At 39.5% G+C, this 22,895-nt stretch overlaps 1 protein-coding gene across 4 annotated transcripts in view; it reads left to right on the top strand.

The window, feature by feature from the left end:
- The window catches only part of LOC128684696 (sorcin), a 42,352-nt gene extending 24,994 nt beyond the window's left edge, over nt 1–17,358 (top strand). For all 4 annotated transcript variants that reach the window (XM_070099341.1, XM_070099337.1, XM_070099336.1 and 1 more), the window contains 2 exons: nt 13,701–13,844; nt 16,480–17,358. In XM_070099341.1, the coding sequence (XP_069955442.1) occupies nt 13,701–13,844; nt 16,480–16,703 (368 nt within the window). In that variant the 3' untranslated portion in view covers nt 16,704–17,358. The remainder of the gene's footprint in view (nt 1–13,700; nt 13,845–16,479) is intronic.
- Nucleotides 17,359–22,895: the final 5,537 nt, after the last annotated feature.

Here is a 22,895-nt window from a genome sequence, read left to right as displayed (position 1 = left end):
CTGGCTTGTGATGCTGTGTAGTAAAGGCAGTTACTTTCCAATAGGTTTTGATTGTGTGTCAGATTATGGAGGTTTAGATCAGGGTCAATGTGATCAATCATCTTCTAGGTTTAAATTATGGTTATTTATATCCTGAGTTGTGTTGAGTTTTAGTACTGATATCTGTAGTGATGGGAAGTTTGGACAAGTATATAGCTATAGCATTTTGGTCATGTAGAGTAGGGTCATGTAGGAAGGGAGTAAAGGAGGTTTTGTGTGTGAGGGGCATGGACTTCCAGCAAGCATGCGTGAGCATGTTAGATAATGAATGGAGACAAATGGCTTTTAGGGCTTGACGTGCTGTTGGAATGTGAGCAAGGTAACACTTATGAAGGGATTCAGGGAAACCAGCAGGCCAGACTTGAGTCCTGGAGATGGGAAGTACAGTGTCTGCACTCTGAAAGAGGGATGTTAATGTTTTATAACTGTAGTATAAGCACGCCTCTGGCAAGACAGTGATGGAATGAATGAATGATGAGTGTTTTTCTTTTTCGGGCCACCCTGCCTTGGTGGGAAACAGCCTGTGTGGTAATAAAAAAAAATATCATAAGTAAACTGCATTTGAGTTATGGAACTAATTTGTAAAGGAAACTAGGAGAAGGTGTGGAGTTAATAAAAGTATTAGTCAGAGGGCTGAAGAGGGGTTGTTGAGGTGGTTTGGTCATTTAGAGAGAATGGATCAAAGTAGAATGACATGGAGAGCATTTAAATCTGTAGGAGAAGGAAGGTGGGGTAGGGGTCATCCTCAAAAAGGTTGGAAGGAAGGGGTAAGGGAGGTTTTGTGGGCGAGGGGCTTGGACTTCCAGCAGGCATGCATGAGCGTGTTCGATAGGAGTGAATGGAGACGAATGGTATTTGGGACCTGACGATCTGTTGGAGTGTGAGCAGGGTAATATTTAGTGAAGGGATTCAGGGAAACCGGTTATTTTTATATAGCCGGACTTGAGTCCTGGAAACGGGAAGTACAATGCCTGCACTCTAAAGGAGGGGTTCGTGATATTAGCAGTTTGGAGGAATATGTTGTGTATCTTTATACGTATATGTTTCTAAACTGTTGTGTTTCTGAGCACCTCTGCAAAAACAGTGATTATGTGTGAGTGAGGTGAAAGTGTTGAATGATGATGAAAGTATTTTCTTTTTGGGGATTTTCTTTCTTTTTGGGTCACCCTGCTTCGGTGGAAGACGGCCGACTTGTTAAAAACAAAAAAATTATAAGTTTTCCCCAATGAAAATGGGCATTTTTTTTAGCAGCACCCATCTCTACCAAGGCAGGTGACCCAAAAGAGAAGAAACACTTTCATGAAGTTTTTCTTCTTTTTACATAGAGTAATTTATACAGGAGAATGGGTTACTAGCCCCTTGCTCCTGGTATTTTAGTTGCCTCTTACAACACTCATGGCTTATAGAGGATTCTTCTCCACCTCTCTATGGAGGATTAACATTAATATGAGAATTTTTGAACATGGGTTTGATGTTAGGGTTTATTTTGTCTAGGTTTAACCAGTGTTGAGAACTTATTGTTGCATTTATTTAGTTTCTGTAACTGAGACAGGAGGTTCTCCTATAGTTTTTTGTTTGGTTTCTGGATTTTGAGTATTTTTCAGTTCTTAATCCACTTTTCTTTCATTAAATATAACCGAGTAGTATAGTTGTTTAGATTTCTTAACTAGGTTAATAAGTGTTGAGGAATATCATCACGTTTCTTTGGAGATTAGGCATTGCCGGCACTTTGTATAATGTTTTATCAATGGATACGAATAATCATTCAGTCATTGATTGTTGAATCTTTTTGTTTTAATTACTGGGTATTTAAATTACTATGCATTACAGAATCTAAGTTTTATTTAGGCAGATGTTTTTACTGGTTAATGTTCAGAAGAATGGTTGGTCTCAGTGCTGCAGATAAACTTTTTTTTTATTGTTGTTTCATTGTGGAGTCTGAATGATATTTTAAGTTTTAAGTGGCCATTTGTTAATGTTTATAATGTTTGATTAAACCATACCACGGACGGGGATAGAACCCACGATCAGAGAGTCTCAAAATTCCAGACCGTCGTGTTACCCACTGGACCAGCTAGCCACAATAAGATTCGTCCAACTAGGTATATTTCTACACCATAGGAAGGTTAGCATAGGCACCACTGTGACCACAAATGCAAGTTTTTACAGATGAATCTCCAGCTAGCGTGGCCATGATGAACTCTAGCTCCAGTTCCCTCAAAGCCGTCAACATGACTCACGAAATCGTAATGACACGATTGCAAACAAACCATACCACGGACGGGGATAGAACCCGCAATCAGAGAGTCTCAAAACTCCAGACCGTCGCGTTAGCCACTGGACCAGCTAGCCACAATAAGATTCGTCCAACTAGGTATATTTCTACACCATAGGAAGGTTAGCATAGGCACCACTGTGACCACAAATGCAAGTTTTTATAGACGAATCTCCAGCTAGCGTGGTGTAGAAATATACCTAGTTGGACGAATCTTATTTTGGCTAGCTGGTCCAGTGGCTAACGCGACGGTCTGGAGTTTTAAGACTCTCTGATCGCGGGTTCTATCCCTGTCCGTGGTATGGTTTGTTTGCAATCGTGTCATTACAATTTCGTGAGTCATGTTTGATTATTTTTATGTAATAGTCAATGTTTAGTTTAAGAAGTGAGCATATGTGTCAGCAGTTCTAGTAAGTTAGATAACTGACGTTATTGAAAAGCAAAAGTACTTGTTGCAAATTAAAAGTCATCTACTTAACCCTTTCAGGGTTGAGAGGCCCTCTCCTAAACTTATTCTCAGGGTCAAAAATTTTTCTGAAAAAAAAAAATTATTTTTTCTTATGAAAAGATAAGAGAATCTTTTCCCGATCATAATGACACCAACAGTATGAAATTTGATGGAAAACTTAAGAAATTATGCTCTTGCAAAGTTAGCAGTCTCGACGATGTTTACGCATCGGTGATTTTGCCCACTTTGAGCCCTATTTTCGGCCAATTCCAGTGTACTAGTCGACAAAAATCATAACTATTTTGCTAGAACTTCATTTTTTGTATAGAATGAGCACAAGAAACCACCCATTTACCGATTTCATCTATCCAATAAAGGGGTCAGAAATTAGCAATTTTGCCAATTTCACACAAATTTCAAAAGATGCCAATTTCCAAATAGGGTCCAGAATAAACAAGACAGACATTCCTGGCACTAAAATAACATTTCCTCTGTTCATTAGTCACGTCCCCATGCCCCTCTTACATTTCTTTTGCTTTCCACTTTGAATTTTTATTCTCACAAAAAATGGAAGATTTACTGTTATGCATTAGTGTAGAAATGGTATAAATAATATCAGCGCACTTGTGAAAGAATATAAGACTCACCAGTTGACGTGTATTGGACGTGTGGCATGATTTGTTTGCTTTTGAACTTTGGCAAAAATCGAACATTTCTGTTACTTAGAGCTCAATTTCAAGGTACTTTTCCTTGTGAAACCAATCAAAATCATCTCAATTTCTGTAATATGTCTTCCATTCTGTAAAATGAGACCAGGAAAACTAGAATACAACCATAAATACCATAGGAAAATACAATGCAAAGTTGCTGTTTTAAACCAAAAACAGGGTCAGTTTTTTTTTTTTCATTATGCACTGTGTGCTGCAAGATTTTTTTTTATACTGTGCACACTGACTACATAGACCCATTCTTTCATATGTAGGCCTACCAGCTTCCTCTTGCTAGATTTGAAGGCGCTAGAATTTGCGCCTACTAGTACGTCAATAACCCTGGTGCATAAGCCGTACTAGTACGTCGGAAACCCTGAAAGGGTTAAATACTATTTTTGTGTATTAGCATTTTTAGCCATTAGATAATTTTTGCTTAGATTAGGTTTCTGAGGTTCTAAAGTCTATTGGTTGATAGAATTTATGTATATTGTTCTGACTGGAATTAGGTTTAGTTATTTGTTGTAAAATGCTCTATGTAGCCATTTAACAAATGCATATCAAGTGTTTTTTAAGGTTTAAATATCTTTTGTGTAGATTATGGAATCACCTCTTGTTTTGGGCATACATTTGTGCATGACTGTATAGCCACAATTGTTTTATACATTCATGTACATTTTAGTCTGGTCTGCAATGAATCATGAATGAAAAGTTTAGTGTTTATTGATGCTAGTTAATTACTGATGTCATCGCTGCTTTAGTGATTCTATTATGATAATGGAACACTTGGTATATTCCTGTTGTTACTAAGGATATTTTTGGCCAGGTTTCAGTATGTGCATTATATTCATGGGGAAAGTTTAAACCTGTAGGGATTATACAATGTTATTATAATACTTAGGTTGCAGCACTAAACCCATAGGGGAATAATAATGCTGAGGAATGGGAAATTTCCTGTCAGTGGAAGAAGAGAATAGTTGCAATTCCTTTGATTGAAAGCCCCTCACCATCATGAAGGTACAGCTCCCCCACTTGAAGGATGGGGGGGGGGTCATACATCGCCTGGGGAATGGGATGTAAGAGGGGTTTTTATCTAAGGATGAGGAGGGTAGCTAGATTATTATTATAAAGGTAGGTGTTAAACCCATAAGGGTCACACAGCACTGCAGGAAGAACATACAGAAGTAGGAATGTGCAGAGGTTAGGAGCAAGTGAGGGATAGGGTTGTGCTGGTCATTTATTTCTACATGTGGTATCTGTGAGTGAGGGGCATGCTTGATGCACGAGAGTGCAGTCTTGCAAACTCGACAGTGGTGGGAAGAAAATTGTCAGAATCCTGAACATGGTTTGGTAGAAAATAATTTGTTGTGGTCCAACTTGGACCAGCATTGTTACCAGAGCCTGCAGAGTTGTTGGGAAATCACTGAAAATTAGTCCGGGGAAAGTAATACCTGCATAGGAAATTGAGGTCATAAACAGTTGACCTAGTGGCTGAGTCTGCTCGTTCATTGTCCTGAACATCAGCATGTCCAGGGACCCAGCAGAAAGTGACATCTTTGTATTTACTAAAAATGCGATATAGCCAAAATTGTATATGAAGGTCAATGGTTAAATTTCTGGATAAGTTGCAACAGACATGGTCGCAGTGTGTATGATAGCAGTGAGAATTGCATACAACTACTCTGCTATGAAATTGTTGACTCATCTGGTAAATGCCTTCAGGGTAAAAAAATTATTATAATCAAGGGGAAGCGCTAAACCCGGAGGATTATACAGCGCCTGGGGGGGGGATGTGGAAGGCATTCAGGCTTAATTCGGGGAACTGGAGCACAGATCCAATTTCCTAAATCAAGAGCCCCTCACCAACATCAAGGAACCTTCCTTGAGGGGCAGGGTAAAAAAAAAAAAAAAAAAAAAGCTCTTCACCAGAATCAAAATGCATTTTCCATAGAGAGTGTGAAGTTTAGCATGGTCATAGTCTGCAGCATACTAGCTGTTGTGGAGTGATGGCTGGGATACATTATTGAACCAAATTTATGAGTGTACACCTAAAAGTTTGAATAAAAAAAGATATTAAACTTGACTAAGGATAGTAGGTGATTGTTGGCTAGAAACAAATATTGTTGTCAAACTCCAGAGCAGAGCAGAAAAAACAGTGTAAACTCCAGATGATTATCTGAACACAGTGGAAATATAGTGTACAGTGCATCATATCTGATATAATGCATTGGGTACTATAGCTCCATAGTATTTTTTATAATCGATGAGTTCATACTAAATGTATTGTCCTGTAGTTTGGCAATAGTCAAGGCCACATTTCTGCAGCAACTTTTATCCACTTAGGAGAATTTGTCTCTTCCCCCTCTTTTCATCTCTGAAAGCTTCGCATCTTTAAATGTGCTGTAAAAGGCACCTCAGAAAGGGAACAAACAGATGAGAAAAAACAGCCTTGTATCATGCTAAAACTTTCTTTTTTTCAGTTATTTTTTGTATTTTTAGGTATATTCATGATTTCTAGTTATTTTCCATAATGAACAGTCTGAATGAAAATATTAGCTGCCTCTATTAGGAATTACCTGGAAATTAAGGCCTCGTATGATACTAAAATTATCTCATTTTACATTTTCAATTGTATATTCTGAATCAGCATAGAAAATAGTATGCCTGGTGTGATTTTAATGAATTTTGAAAATCTAGCTGAAAATGGTGAAAAATGCTGAACTATAGTTCAGGATTTTTCGGGGCCAAAAAAAAAAAAAAAAAAACAACTTTCTCTCAGAATGGAAAATGGTCATGCTGACACTGTTGGATCAATTTATCCCCACAAACATGAAAAATTCTTTATATACAACCTTCACAGATTGTCATGAGAGTTGTATACGTTAAATATGCCGTAAAAGGTGCCTCGGATAGGGAACAAACAGACGAGAAAAAAAAACATCCTAAAACGGTCTCTTTTCTGTTATTTTTCGTATTTTTAGGTATTTGTCATGATTTCTAGTTATTTTCCATAACGAATAGTCTCAACAAAAATACAGCGTCTCCTCACTTAACAACAGTTTCGTTAATAATGCCATGTTGGTAAATGAATTCATTGTTGAACTAGGAGCATGCTATGATGGTAGTGAGTTTGTCAGCCATCTTTGATACTGCTTTAACCCTTTGACTGTTTCCGACGTATAAATACGTCTTACGAGCCAATGTTTCTGACGTATTTATACGCACAAATTCTAGCGGTTTCAAATCGCGCGCCAAAGGCCTGGTAGGCCTACACGGGAGAGAATGGGTCTCAGTGGTCGGTGTGCACCCTGTGAAAAAAATCTGGGACCTAGCGGTGCATTGTGGGAACGCCATGTTGTCAGTCCATTTTCACCATGCCTCTCGGTAAGAAGTTCCTCACTCCTCGGCGGATTGTAGGTCTTTTGTTCCCAAGTGATAGCTCTAACAGCGATGAAAATGTCAGTGACAGTGAATTCAAGGGTTTTCAAGTGAGTGTTACCGAAAAAAGTGCCCAGGATAACGTAAATAGTGACGAAAACCCAGATGACCCACAACCTTCGACCTCTGGTGCTGTGCCGGCTTGTTCACATTCACCTTCGCCTGTACCAGGACGAAAGAGGAAACTATTTGGTCGTGTACAACACCCTGATGATAGCAGTGATAGTGATAGTGATTTCAAGGTCATTGAAAGCAGTTCTAGTGACAGTGAGAGTGAATATTCCCCAGTGAAGCGCCAGTATGTACGACGTAGCATGCGGTCTGGTAGTGTTTCATATGTTGTTCCAAGGGGAAGGAGAAACTCTGGGAGCACATCCCGTGGCCCAACACCACGACCTGATAGTGAAGATGACGATATTGTAACGATGGGTATGAATGGTGACAGTGAGGGAGGAGGCAGTGGTGGTGATAGTGAGGGTGGCACGGCCCATGTGGCACCATCACCGGGCCACGCTACTAGCCACGCGGCTGACTCAGCAGAACAACCAGCCTCACCCTACCCCACACTGCCACAACCTGCACCACCACAACCTGCACAGCCACAACCACGGTACAATATCCAGACCCCACCAGCAGACCGCATCTGGGATTGGCAGGACGGTGACGAGTTTGTTCCCAGTCCCCATGACTTTGATGAAACACAAAGTGGAATAAAGCCATCTTGTCCACTTGGGAACAAAGCCAGTGAACTGGACTGCTTTGAGTTATTCTTCGATGAACCCCTGATGGACATCATTGTCAGGGAAACCAACACATACTGTGAATACACCATGGCAAATACAATTCTCTCACCAAAATCACGGCTACACAAGTGGAAGGAGACAACTGTGGCAGAGATGTACCTGTTTTTTGCCACAATAATGCTTATGCCACATGTGTATAAGCACACTGTCACCACATACTGGACAACAGATCGCCTGATTTCAACTCCAGGTTTTAGTGACATTATAGGTGTCAATCGTTTCCTGATACTGTTGCGTATGTTACACTTTTCAGACAAAACCAGGCCTGACAGAAGCGACAGGTTATATAAGATAAGAAATGTGTTTATGTACCTGAAACAAAAGTGCTGCATGTATTTTTATCCCTTCAGGAAGCTTGTTATTGATGAGTCCTTGATTTTATTCAAAGGAAGACTCTCATTCAAGCAATATATACCAAGCAAGAGGAAACGCTTTGGTATAAAGCTATTTGTACTGTGTGATTGCAGAAGTGGTCTTGTTTTAGATATTATTGTGTACACTGGCAGTAATACTTTGAGAGATACCATGAAGTTATTGGGTATCTCTGGTGATGTGGTTCGAACAATGATGGAACCATATCTTGGTAAGGGGCATATGTTATTTACTGATAACTGGTACACAAGCCCCTTACTCAGTGATTTCTTGCGAGTGAACTTGACAGACGTGTGTGGCACAGTGCGTGGTAATCGCAAACATATGCCAAGGTTCGACGCTGGCACTCGCAGAGGTGAGGTGCAAGCCTTTGCTGCCAATGACATCATGGCATTTCGGTGGCATGACAAACGTGATGTCACATTGTTGACATCAGTTCACACAAACGAAATGGTACCCAGTGGCAGGGACAACAGAGAGACCAATGAACCCATTCTAAAGCCTGCAGCTGTCATGGACTACAACCTCAATATGCGCTTAGTGGACAAATGTGACATGCAGATTGGGTTTGCAGACTGTGTACGCAAGAGTTATAAGTGGTATATCAAACTTTTTTTCCATCTTGTTGATATCTCTATGCTAAATGCTTATAACATATACAAGTTGAAGACCAACAAAACACCAAAATATGGTGAATTTTGCCTGTCAGTAATTAGACAAATAATTGCAAAGTACAAAGGATCAACTCCTGCAATAGACCAGCGCCCACAGACGTCATCTCGTTTGAGGCCTGGTGATCACTACCCCATACAACTGCCTCCTACTACTGCCAAGAAAAATGCTCAGAAGAGGTGTTATGTATGTATGCATACCACAAAACGCCCACAAACACGCAGAGACACTCGTTTTATGTGTGAGGAGTGTGAAGTGCCCCTCTGCATATACCCATGTTTCAAAGAGTTCCACAAGCTGCAGCAGTTCTAGGAACGTGCTTAGTGACTGTACATATGTATATATATTATGGAACAATAGTAATAAACATTGTTTTGTATTGTTTGTTTGTGTAAACAAAGTGTATACACAAACTAATAGTGATAAAGTTTGTTCTGTTATTGTGTTGTAAATAATGAGTGTATATTTGAACAATGCACCTTACATTGGTCTCACAGGCCACATAAGTTACCTGGAAAAGAAAAATATTGAAAAATGCAAGAAACCTTTGAATTAGAGTAAATAAAAGAATACCGGGTGGGCGGCAGTCGCCGCTGTTGCCATACGCACGTCGATTTCTGCAAACTTTGCGGCTCTATATCTCGGTAAGTACTGATGGCAAAAAATTTTTTTTTAGGCTTAAAACACTAGTAAAAATATTCCTAACATTTTCATAAGAAAAAATAATTTTTTTTTTTTCGAATATTTGGCGACATAGAATGACAGTTTCAGAGAGGGCCCTGAAACAGTCAAAGGGTTAATGTCACCTTTCCACCATTTATAATATTTTTAGTATATTTTTTTTTTAAATGTTTATGCACTAGTGCACTGTATATTATAATAAACAGAATAGAGGAAATCAGCTCTAATATATATTATTTAGGTATGCATACTGGTCATAAGTCCAAGTCGTCGGTAAATGAGTATGTCGCTAAGTGAGGAGAGACTGTATTAGCTTCCTCCATCAGCAATTACCTGGAAATTAAAGTCTCGTATGTTGCTAAAATTATCTCATTTTACATTTTTCAAGTGTATATTCTGAATCAGCATAGAAAATAGTATGCCTGGTGTGATTTTAATGAATTTTGAAAATCCAGCCAAAAATAGTGAGAAATGCTAAACTAGTTCAGTGATTTTTTGGGGCCAAAAAACTTTTTCTCTCAGAATGGAAAATTGGATCAATTTATCCTCACAAACATGAAAAAATCCTGTATATACAGCTTTCATAGATTGTTATGAGAGTTGTATAAGTTAACACATTGAATTTACTAAATTATGGCAACCAGGTACCTGTATGTGCTCCTGGAGTTTTACCTGGAGAGAGTTCGGGGGGTCAACGCCCCCGCGGCCCGGTCTGTGACCAGGCCTGGTGGATCAGAGCCTGATCAACCAGGCTGTTACTGCTGTCTGCACGCAAACCAACGTACGCGCCACAGCCCGGCTGGTCAGGAACCGACTTTAGGTGCTTGTCCAGTGCCAGCTTGAAGACTGCCAGGGGTCTGTTGGTAATCCCCCTTATGTATGCTGGGAGACAGTTGAATAGTCTCGGGCCCCTGACACTTATTGTATGGTCTCTTAACGTGCTAGTGACACCCCTGCTTTTCATTGGGGGGATGTTGCATCATCTGCCAAGTCTTTTGCTTTCGTAGTGAGTGATTTTCGTGTGCAAGTTCGGTACTAGTCCCTCTAGGATTTTCCAGGTGTATATAATCATGTATCTCTCCCGCCTGCGTTCCAGGGAATATAGGTTTAGGAACCTCAAGCGCTCCCAGTAATTGAGGTGTTTTATCTCCGTTATGCGCGCCGTGAAGGTTCTCTACATTTTCTAGGTCAGCAATTTCACCTGCCTTGAAAGGTGCTGTTAGTGTGCAGCAATATTCCAGCCTAGATAGAACAAGTGACCTGAAGAGTGTCATCATGGGCTTGGCCTCCCTAGTTTTGAAGGTTCTCATTATCCATCCTGTCATTTTTCTGGCAGATGCTATTGATACAATGTTATGGTCCTTGAAGGCGAGATCCTCCGACATGATCACTCCCAGGTCTTTGACGGTGTTTCGCTCTATTTTGTGGCCAGAGTTTGTTTTGTACTCTGATGAAGATTTAATTCCTTGTGTTTACCATATCTGAGTAATTGCTTTGGCATCTACATACTTTTTCTTAAATTGATATTGCCCATCATCAAAGGTTGTTTGTCTCACGAAATCGTAATGACATGATTGCAAACAAAGCTAGAGTTCGTCACGGCCATGCTAGCGGGAGATTCGTCTGTAAAAACTTGCATTTGTGGACACAGTGGGCCCTATGCTAACCTTCCTGTGGTGTAGAAATATACCTAGTTGGATGAATCTTATTGAAGCTAGCTGGCCAAGTGGCTAACCCAACGGTCTGGGGTTTTGAGACTGACTGCAGGTTCAAACCCCCACCCGTGGTATGGTAAGGTTGTGTTTGGTAACCCTTTGCTTCAGTAAGAAGCCTACATACAATCTAATATTCCTTCATTGCAAGATTGCCAAGATACTCAGTCTCAGTAATCTTGTTCACTTTTGTGATCTTTAAACCGGCTGAACCTTCTTAAAACCCTTGCTCATCTTTCATGGGGAGCTGATCGTCGAACTCTCCTTCACCTACATTCAGCCCTCATTTTATCAACTCGATTATGGTGACCAGATCTATTTGGCGGCCTCTCCTGCTACTCTTTCTAGCCTTAATCCCACCCATCACCAGGGATTACGTTTATGCCTTGGTGCTTTTCGCTCTTCACATGTTGAGAGTATGCAGAAACGAATATTCCATTCTTGTCCGATCTCCGTGATGCCCATTGCCTTTGCTACTATGTTCACTCTCATGATCTCCGCAATCCTTCCATATATAGAATAGTCACTGATGTTAGTAGACATTCTTTATTTGTTCGTCGCTCCTGTTTGCTCAGTCCCTTTTCTCTTCACCTACATTCGCTCATCTTCCCTTCAGTTACCACCTTTCTATGTTCATGTAGCAGCTCACTTTTCCCTACCCCCCTCTGGGAAGTTCCAGCTGTTTGAGTCTGTTCTTTCTCACTCCCTTGCACGAAAGCCCAACTGCCTACAGTAGCTTCCCGCTCTTTTTTTTTTTGACCACTTCCGCTCTCTCTCTCTCGTGCCATTGCAGTGTACGCAGATGGCTCTAAGTCTTCTGACAGCGTCGGATTCGCAGCAGTGTTTCTGGACAGTGTCGTGTGTGGGCGTTTACTATCCTCGGCTAGCATTTTTACTGCTGAATTGTATGCCATTCTTGCAGCACTTATCCGTATTGCATCTATGCCTGTGTCACCATTTGTGGTTGTTTCAGACTCCCTTAGTGCTTTACAGGCTATACAAAAATTTGATACACCTCACCCCCTAGTTCTCCGTATCCAACTTTGGTTACACCGTATCTCTACCAAGCATAAAAATATTGTTTTTTTGTTGGGTCCTTGGTCATGTTGACGTACAGGGCGATGAACAGGCAGACACTGCTGCGCAGTCAGCAGTACATGACCTTCCAGTTTCATATGGAGGTGTTCCATTCATGGACTATTTTGCTGTAATAGCTACTCACCTTCACACCTGTTGGCAACAACGTTGGTCTGATCTGCTCAATAACAAACTTCATTCTGTTAAACCGAGTATAGGTTACTGGCCATCTTCTTGTCATCAGTGTCGAGGCTGGGAGACTACTCCCTCCCGTCTTCGCATTGGCCACACTCGTCTTACTCATGGGTATTTCATGGAGAGGCACCCTGTTCCTCTCTGTGAGACATGTCAGGTTCCAGTATCAGTTAGCCACATTCTGTTAGACTGCCCACTCTATCAATGAGCACGCAGAATTTACCTCAAACTTTGCCTCTGCTCTGCTGCTCTTTCTTTACCTTCCCTTCTTGCTGATGGACCATCCTTTAATCTGGACTTTCTCATTGACTTTTTGACAACTGATTTACTCCACAAACTCTGATACCTTTAGCACTCCCCTCAGCCCTTTCTATCTCAATCTCTTGCTACCCTCTACCCCTGCACTATCCACTGCCTCGCTGTTCTCCGTAACCTACTAATCATCCTTCTCCCCTTTTGCCATCTTATACCCCTGCTTCCTTCCCTGCCCTGCAGTGCTGTACAGCCCTTGTGGGTTAGCACTTCTTTTTTATTATAATAATAATAATAATTGTGATCTTTAGAGTTATCACCACAGTTAGTGATGAAGGCACTTTCAATCATCAACAGCCCTTTTTACATCCGTTTGCTCTCTGCCTTCTGGCTTGTTGCTTCTTTCATCTGCTTTCTCTGTTTTTTTGCAGGAATTCACAGACTGACAAAGAGTAAGTGGGAAAATAAAATGCATGCAAGTTAGGAGGCAAAGAAAGAAAATATTAACTGAAAAAATAGTTCATTAAAATATGTTTTGTCGGAATCCCAAGTGGTGCTGCAGTGAATAAATGAATGTTCAGTTTTTGCAATGTATGGTAGAATTGCAGTATCCGCAGATTCGGTTTCCGTGGTTCCAGTTAGCCATGGTTTAGCATAGCCCGAAAGTAAGCCTTAATTTTGCTTAATCGCCACAGAGCACAAAAGTAGTGATGGTGGTAGTTCTTCAAAGCCTAAGAGAAGCTGTGAAGTACTTCCCATCAGTGAACAAATGATAATTCTTGAATTATTGTGTGTAATTTATCAGTTAAATTTTATCATAGGTTCGTATGTAAATGAAAAACGACATGTGTAGGGTTTGCTAATATCTGCGGTTTTGGGTATCCATGGTAGGTCTTGGAACGCTTCCCCTGTGGATACAGGGGGACTATTGTACTGTAGTTATTTTATAACCAAGAGCAAAATGTGTGTTTAATATTTAAATTACAATAAATTTAAATAACTTATAAGTGCATAATTTTATTTTTATAGCCATGTTTGACACTGACCATAGTGGAACCATCAACATGCAAGAATTTGGACAGTTATTTCTGTTTGTCAACCAGTGGACGGAGGTCTATCGTCGCTATGACAGAGATAACTCTGGACATATTGATGAGAATGAAATGAGTGCAGGTAAGTCTAGCAAGGTTATGTACAACAGAAGGAGTGTTAGAGGGAAGGGAGGTATGCTTGGGGAATGGGAAGAGCAGGGAGGAGAGACATGATAAATGAGGTAGGAAGAGTAGCAATGTACAGGAAATGGTGCACAAATAACTTGCACATAGGAGACTGAAACTCATGACTAGATAATGGTTCAAGTTGGACTGAAACATAATCATAAGTTTGTCTTCTGTGTATGGGGTTATTTGTGTATTGTGGCTTTTTATTTACAGGAAATGGGAGTGTGTGAAATCATACCACATGAAGTATATAGACTAATAAAATATTGAAAGTGTCAAGGACTTATTTTTTAAATCTCACTGGAAGATCATGTAAATGAAATTGTGAGAAATTTGTATACTACTTTGGTGAAATATATGGATGGAGGCATGCTAAAAAAAAAAAAAAAAAAGCTGCTTACAACATAGGCCATTATTGGAATCTGCAGTGATGCCCTCTCCTAAAAATATTGTAGATAAATTATTAACCCTTTGACTGTTGCGGCCGTATGTATACGTCTTACGTCCTGGTGTCGCAAAATTTAAAAAAAAAAAAATATATTTTTTCTTATGAAATGATAGAGAATCTTTTCCCGATTGTAATGACACCAAAAAAAACGAAATTTGATGGAAAACTGACGGAATTATGCTCTCGCGAAGTTAGCGACCTCGGCGCCGTTTACAAATCGGCGATTTCGCCCGCTTTGAGCCCTATTTTTGGCTAATTCCATTGTTCCAGTCGCCCAAACTCATAGCTATTTCTTTAGAACTCCATTTTTTCTATCGATTGAGTACAAGAAACTGCCCATTTACCGATTTCAACTACCTAATAATGTGGTCAGAAATTTGCAATTTGGCCAATTTCACGAAAACTAAAAAATATGACAATTTCAAAATAAGGTCCAGAATGAACAATGCAGACATTCCTGGCTCTAAAATAACATTTTCTTTGCTCATCAGTCGTGTTTCCAGGCCCCTCTGATATTACTCTTGCTTTCTATTTTGAATTTTTATTCAAACAAAAAATTGAAAACTTACTATTATGCAGACTACTGCAATACTGTAATAATTGTATAAATAACATCAACCCATTCATGACTGCATATTAGAATGGCTAGTTGGACATTTACTGGAAAATGGCATCATTTGCTTACTTTTGAACATTGGCAAAAATCAAACATTTCCCCTACTTTGAGCTCCATTTCTAGGTTCTTTTTATAGTAAAATCAATCAAAATCATCTCTATTTCTATAATATGTCTTCCATTCTATCAAATGAGACCAAGAAAACGAGAATACAACCATAAATACTATACGAAAATAGACCACAAAGTCGGCATTTTAATTAAAAAAAAACGGTCGGAGTTTTTTTTTCTCATTATGCACTGCGTGCTCCAGGATTTTTTTTATATGGTGCACACTGACCACACAGACCCATTCTCTCACATGTAGGCCTACCAGCTTTCTCCTGCTTGATTTGAAGCCGCTAGAATTTATGAGTATATATATGTCAAACACGGTACCTCGTAAGACGTATATATATGGCCGCGACAGTCAAAGGGTTAAAGATCTAGAGAATAGTTTACAAAATAGCTATGGGTTTAAAAAAAAAGTTGTGATGAAAGGCTGAAAACACTAAAGATGCCCATGCTGACAAGGTCATAAATGGATATGAAAAATTTGAGAGAGGATTGTAAAGTACCTGCAACAAGGATAACTATAGGCCACAGCTGTAAAGTGTGGAACTGAAGATATGCTAGAAAATTTTTCTTCACAGAGTGGTAGATGAGTGTAATGAAAAAGAATGCAGTAAGATCAACAACTATTGGAAATTTTAATACACTAAATGATGTACAACCATTGGAAATTTTGTAAAATTATATAACAAATTGATACCACCATGAGCATAACTGCTCCTATAGATATAATTTACAGGAAAATCAAGAGAGATGAGATAAACTGAGCAGAATAGAGTAAGAGTAGGAATGAGTAGTGAGAAATGATACTGTGTATAGTATGTAATGATAGGGAGATGGGGGGGGGGGAGGCTAGTGGGACCACGAGGGAAGGATGATCAAAGTTTCGTGGAAAGAGAACTGAAGGAATAGGTAAAAATTATATTCATAAAGAGGGAGGGATGCTACATGGGTGTGCTAAGGAGTTGAACTACTGAAGTTTACCAGTACCAGATTGATTGGGATCTTTGAAAAAAGATCCTAATCAAAAGATGTGACGAATTGCTGTTTTCTCAGCTTCTTTCAACAAACCGGCCGTATCCCACCAATGCAGGGTGGCCCAAAAAGAAAAGCCTATATATATTAAAAACAAGTTTTAGGTAGGACCTCCATGACAATGAAAACCTTAACTAGTAAAACCCATAGCATTGCTGGAACATGTTTTCTACCTTACCATAATATCAAATTACATACTAAATCCATATGGGCCATACAACACCTCACCATAAAAATATGGTTGTCTGTAGGTTGGAGGGTAGTGTAGCCATGTGAGATGAAGGGAGGAATTAGTGCAGTCATGGAGGGAGGGATGGGGAAGGTAAAGGGTAATGTAGTTAAAGCACTTAAATTAATATAAACCCTCTTTCACGATCAGCACTGCAGCAGATGGGGTACCGCCTCTCTCCACAGTTTGTAAGCTTCCTGGTGTCCAAATTTTCACCAAGATCGAGAAAAGTTACACTGGATAATTTTATTGTCAGTAATATTCAACTTCGCAATTTGACTGAAGCTTTCAAGAGCCGTGACCGTGAAATGAAAGGAGTCATTACCATCAGTTATGAAGAATTTATCAGCCTTGCATTTACAAGTCTTATGTAATGTTTGTACTTAGGTGGTTATAGCTGTCTTCTAATAGAAAGGCATTTTTACTAATATAAAAAAATGTTACATAAAGGAACATGTTTTTAATTTTTCAGTATTTTAGACATACAGTATTGGCTTGTGAATGAATTTTATAACATGGCAGCAACAATTTCACGCCTTCAGGGGCTAGTTGGAAGAACATTGTGGCCTTAAGTGTAGATAGTACTGATGTGATTTTTACTGGTTTACTCAGCCTGGCATCAATAAGTCAACTTTACCAATTTTTGATAAACCACCTATAAACTAAATATTGTACAGTTTTAAATATTACAGTGCATGGGTATATTGTGTCCATGAACCAATATTGATTCGAGTATGGCATCATACTAGAAATATACACCAAGATGTTACATCAGACACTAATACAACCACTCAATCCACTTTTAATATGCTGTTAAAGTAGTTAGAAAATGGACTTCTGAGTACACTAGTTTACAGGGTTGTTGACTGTATTTAGACTGTTGGCAACTGTTGACAGTCTTGAATACATGGTGCAAAATAATGGTGTTATATTTTTATGTTGTTACTAATTATCAGCTGCTCTGTGATTCACTAAAAAATGCAGACATTTATAGAGGTTTTTAAGGTATTAATAAATTACTTACTTTGGTTTAGACATTTCATTTTTATATCAGATTCCCACTAAAACCTTAAGATTTTAATCCAGATTTGAATTGAACCTTGCCGACCATACCGGACACTTCTTAATGTCACACCTTATCAGAGGAGCATGCCTTCCCTAGTACCTTTCCTTGGATTACCTCAATATCTAATGTGCTGTATGAACCTTATCATTTCCACATCAAAGGATTATTATTATAATCAAAAAGAAGCACTAAACCTAGAAAGGTCATTTTTTTTTTTCAACAAACTGGCCGTATCCCACCAAGGCAGGGTGGCCCAAAAAGAAAAACGAAAGTTTCTCTTTTTAAATTTAGTAATTTATACAGGAGAAGGGGTTACTAGCCCCTTGCTCCCGGCATTTTAGTCGCCTCTTACAACACGCATGGCTTATGGAGGAAGAATTCTGTTCCACTTCCCCATGGAGATAAGAGGAAATAAGAACAACAACTAGAAAGAGAATAGAAGAAAACCCAGAGGGGTGTGTATATATATGCTTGTACATGTATGTGTAGTGTGACCTAAGTGTAAGTAGAAGTAGCAAGATGTACCTGCAATCTTGCATGTTTATGAGACAGAAAAAAGGACACCAGCAATCCTACCATCATTTAAAACAATTACAGGCTTTCGTTTTACACTCGCTTGGCAGGACGGTAGTACCTCCCTGGGCGGTTGCTGCCTACCAACCTACAACCTAGAAGAAAGGTCATACAGACATCAAAGGATAGATTGACTCGAAGTCATCTTTCATACTGTACGTCTTATACCTTCTTGTTCACATTACATACATACCAATCTCAGTTCAGGTGGTGAAGTCAGTGGAGATAGATGAAAGTCAGGTGATAAAATAGAGAAGACAGGGCCTGGATCTAGGCATTGGGTTGAGTTTTATGTTGAACCTGGACAATGTTGTGGGGGCATTGATCCCTGAAATGCCCTCCAGGTATCCCCATTTTATTCATTGGTGAATCAAGGATTTTCCTGTAAAAGTGCCTTGCAAATTAGTACTGAAATACTTTCGGGTTCAAAAGTTTTCATTATAGGAATATCTGTACTGGTGTTCCAGATAATTTTCAATGAATACTGTAAGTTGATTATACATGTATCTACTTTACCAGACAGCGTGGTATAGCCCTTGTGGTTCAGCGCTTCTTTTTGATAATAATAATTATAATAATAATACTTTATCAGATTAATAAGTAGTCAACAATAAAATAAAAATAATAATCAAATGAAGCACTAAACCAAGTAACAAAAACTATAAAGGTTAATTGTCATTTTCATTGGATAAAGAATTTATTAACAATATTCTACCCTCACAGGTTTATATAATAATATCCAAATTTTTAACATTATAGAATTGCTATCTCACATCCCCTAAGATAATTTTATTAGCTATTCAGTTATAGTTATACTGAGCACAATTCAATGCACAAATATGAATGATATTTCTTAATAAAGTTAGATCATGTAACAGTGAACTGCACAGAACAAATCAGAGCAAAAGCATTGGTGAAAAAGAGCCAGTTTAACTGGTAAGGAACACCAAACTTCTTAAGATCTACTCAACTGAACCTTCTCAGTATTGTACATATTATTATTATAATTAAAAAGAAGCGCTAAGCCACAAGGACTATACAGCGCTGCAGGGCAGGAAGGAAGCGAGGGCATCAGGTGGCAAAAGGGAGATGGATGAGTAATAGGTTACGGATAACAGCGGGGTAGTGGATGGTGAAAGGGTAAAGGGCAGCAAGAGACTGAACTAGAAAGGGCTGAGGGGAGTGCGAAAAGTATCATCAGAGTTTGTGGAGTAAATCAGTCGTTGTCAAGAAGTCAATGAGAGAGTCAGGATTAAAGGAGGGTCCATCAGCAAGAAGGGAAGGTAAAGAGAGAGTAGTAGAACTAAGACGACGTTGGAGGTAAATGCGTGCTCGTTGATAGAGAGGGCAGTCTAACAGAATGTGGCTAATCGATACTGGAACTTGACACTGCTCACAGAGAGGAACAGGGTGCCTCTCCATGAGATACCCATGAGTAAGACGAGTGTGGCCAATGCGAAGGCGGGAGAGAGTGGTCTCCCAACCTCGGCACTGATGACAAGAAGACGGCCAGTAACCTATGCTCAGTTTAATAGAATGAAGTTTGTTACCGAGCAGAGTTGACCAACGTTGTTGCCAACGGGTGCGAAGGTGGGTAGCTATTGCAGCAAAATAGTCCAGAAATGGAACACCTCGATAGGAAATTGGTAGGTCAAGTACTGCTGACCGCGCAGCAGTGTCTGCCTGTTCATTGCCCTGTACGTCAACATGACCAGGGACCCAACAAAAAACAATATCTTTGTTTGGTAGAGATACGGCGTAGCCAAAGTTGGATACGGAGAACGAGGGGATGAGATGTATCAAATTTTCGTATAGCCTGTAGAGCACTAAGGGAGTCTGAGACTACTACAAATGATGACACAGGCATAGATGCGATACGAATAAGTGCTGCAAGAATGGCATACAGTTCAGCAGTAAAAATGCTAGCTGAAGATTGTAAATGCCCCCGCACGACGCTGTCCGGAAACACTGCTGCGAATCCGACGCCGTCTGAAGACTTAGAGCCATCTGTGTACACAGCTGTGGCATGAGAATGGGAGTGGAAGTGATCAAGAAAAAGAGAGCAGGAAGCCACCGTAGGCAGTTGAGCTTTCGAGCAAGGGAGTGAGAAAGAACAGACCCGAACAGCTGGAACTTCCCAGGGGGGTAGGGAAAAGTGAGATGCTACATGAACATATAAAGGTGGTAACTGAAGGGAAGACAAGAGTGAATGTAGGCGAAGAGAAAAGGGACGGAGCAAACAGGGGCGGCGAACGAATAAAGAATGTCTACTAATATCGGTGACCATTCTATAAATGGAAGGACTGTGTAGATCGTGAGAGCATACATAGTAGCGAAGGCAATGGGCATCACGGCGATCAGATAAGGATGGAACATTCGCTTCTGTATAGAGGCTCTCAACAGGGGAAGAGCGAAAAGCACCAAGGCACAAACGTAATCCTTGGTGATGGATAGAGTTAAGGCTAGAGAGAGTAGCAGGAGAGGCCGCGGAATAAATCTGGTCACCATAATCGAGTTTTGATAAAACGAGGGCTGAATGTAGGCGAAGCAGAGTTCGACGATCAGCTCCCCAGGAAAGATGAGCAAGGGTTTTAAGAAGGTTTAGCTGGCTGTGACAAGTTGCCTTCAGAGAGGTAATGTGAGGTTTCCAGGATAACCGACGGTCAAAGAGAAGGCCTAGAAACCTGACTGTATCACGTTCGGGGATACGGGAGCCATAGAGAGTATTGTACATAAAACTGGTGAAAATTATTTTGTCATACTAATTCCAATATGAAGGCACACTGGTTACTTACCTCCTTCAGCAATCAGGATTTAACATCTTATATCCTATCAATGTACATTACATGCAACTAAAAAGATTCCTGATTCATAGTGCAAATTCAATAAAAATTATTATTACATAGTGAGATATTTTGACAATGATCAAAATAGCTCACTATGTAATAATACTTCCACTCTTAAGTGGAAGTATTATGGTCAAAAGCAACCTGGAAATTACTCATGCACATGGTATTCAACTACATATTTTCAAACATTTTGTTTCATGAGCACCCATTTTCTTGGTAAGCTGACACTAGCTTTAAATCAGACATAGATGTGATATGAGATACTGTAAACTCCAGTTATATTTTATCGTTTTTTCAAAATACAGTGGACCCCCGCTTAACGATCACCTCCAAATGCGACCAATTATGTAAGTGTATTTATGTAAGTGCGTTTGTACGTGTATGTTTGGGGGTCTGAAATGGACTAATCTACTTCACAATATTCCTTATGGGAAAAAATTCGGTCAGTACTGGCACCTGAACATACTACTGGAATGAAAAAAGTTCGTTAACCGGGGGTCCACTGTACTCATAAAATTAAACTTGTACAGCACTTACATTTCATACTTGTGAATGCTGATTACTTGTGCACAGGAAAAGTAACACCAATCAAGAATGGCAATGGAATATACCCATAATGGTTACATAAATATGTGGATATGGAATGAAGTTCCCAATTCTAAGAAGTTTACATAGATATTACAAAACAAACCAACTTCATGAATATCATTAAAACAATACACAAAAGCATGAATAAGCAAATAACTTGTGTACTTGCCATCTTAAGTAGGTTTAAGAGGGCTGTGACTAGCCTGCAGTCTGTGGGTTTACTAGATAGTAGATAAGGACTGGGAAATTCTTTAATCCATTCATGCATGTTAATCTATACATGCTTGGTTGAATTTCATCATTTACACATTCAGACCACTGGGCAGAATTTGGATTCGCAGTTTTTGACCCACAGAGCTGCTGTAAAAGCTGGCAGCTTTGTAACTTCTATCACTGATGGTAGCTACATATCTATAAATCTCAAATACCTAAAAATGTTTTGTGTAATTTTCCACAATGACCCATTACCCTGATGTTTAAGAGTGCCAACATACAGTAGGACCCCCGTATCTACAGGGGATGTGTTCCGAGAACCTGCCGTGGATACCGAAACCATGGATAATAGCAAACCCTATATATAAGTCCTATACATGCCTATTATAATGTTTAATTTATAAATTATGCACAATAAGTGGAGAATCATCACTTTCACTGATGGGAAGCACTTCACGGCTTCTCTACTTTAGTGCTTTGGGGCCATTATTATGCAAAATCAAGAGGTATTTTTGGGGTACAGTAAATTGTAGATAACTGAAACCAAGGATGCTGAATCAGTGGACAAGGGGGTTCTACTGTACAATTGCTATATTTACGTATATAAGGAGGGCTATTATCTTTCAAAAAATAAACATGCTGATACAAGTAACATAATGAATAATTATACAGTATTTAAAAAGACAGCAAGATGTCTAAAAATATAAAAATATTGTAAAAGGAAAATTATAAGGGATATATGCACATAAAAGTAGAAAGTTGAAGGTGAACACTGAGAAGAGTAAGGTAATGAGGGTATCAAACAATTTAGATAAAGAAAAATTGGATATCACATTAGAGGGAGGGAGTATAGAAGAAGCGTATGTTGACAGTGGATGGGTTTATGAAAGATGAAGTTAACCACAGAACTGATGAAGGAAAAAAAGGCGAGTGGTGTGTTGAGGTATCTGTGCAGACAAAAAAAGTCATCCATGGAGGCAAAGAAGGGAATGTATGAGAGTATAGTGGTACCAACACTTATATGGGTGTGAAGCATGGGCTGTAAATGCTGCAGCGAGGAGGCAGCTGGAGACAGTGGAGGTGTTCTGTCTAAGGGCAATGTGTGGTGTAAATATTATGCAGAGAATTCGTAGTGTGGAAATTAGGAAGTGTGGAGTTACTAAAAGTATTAGTCAGAGGGCTGAAGAGGGGATGTTGAGGTGGTTTGGTCATTTAGAGAGGATGGAGCAAAGCAGAATGACTTGGAGAGCATATAAATCTGTAGGGGAAGGAAGGCG

This window comes from Cherax quadricarinatus, chromosome 5, assembly GCF_038502225.1.
Source record: "Cherax quadricarinatus isolate ZL_2023a chromosome 5, ASM3850222v1, whole genome shotgun sequence".
Classification (NCBI taxonomy): domain Eukaryota; kingdom Metazoa; phylum Arthropoda; class Malacostraca; order Decapoda; family Parastacidae; genus Cherax; species Cherax quadricarinatus.
Note: the sequence above shows the minus strand (reverse complement) of the source record. Positions and strands in the feature narration are given on the sequence as shown.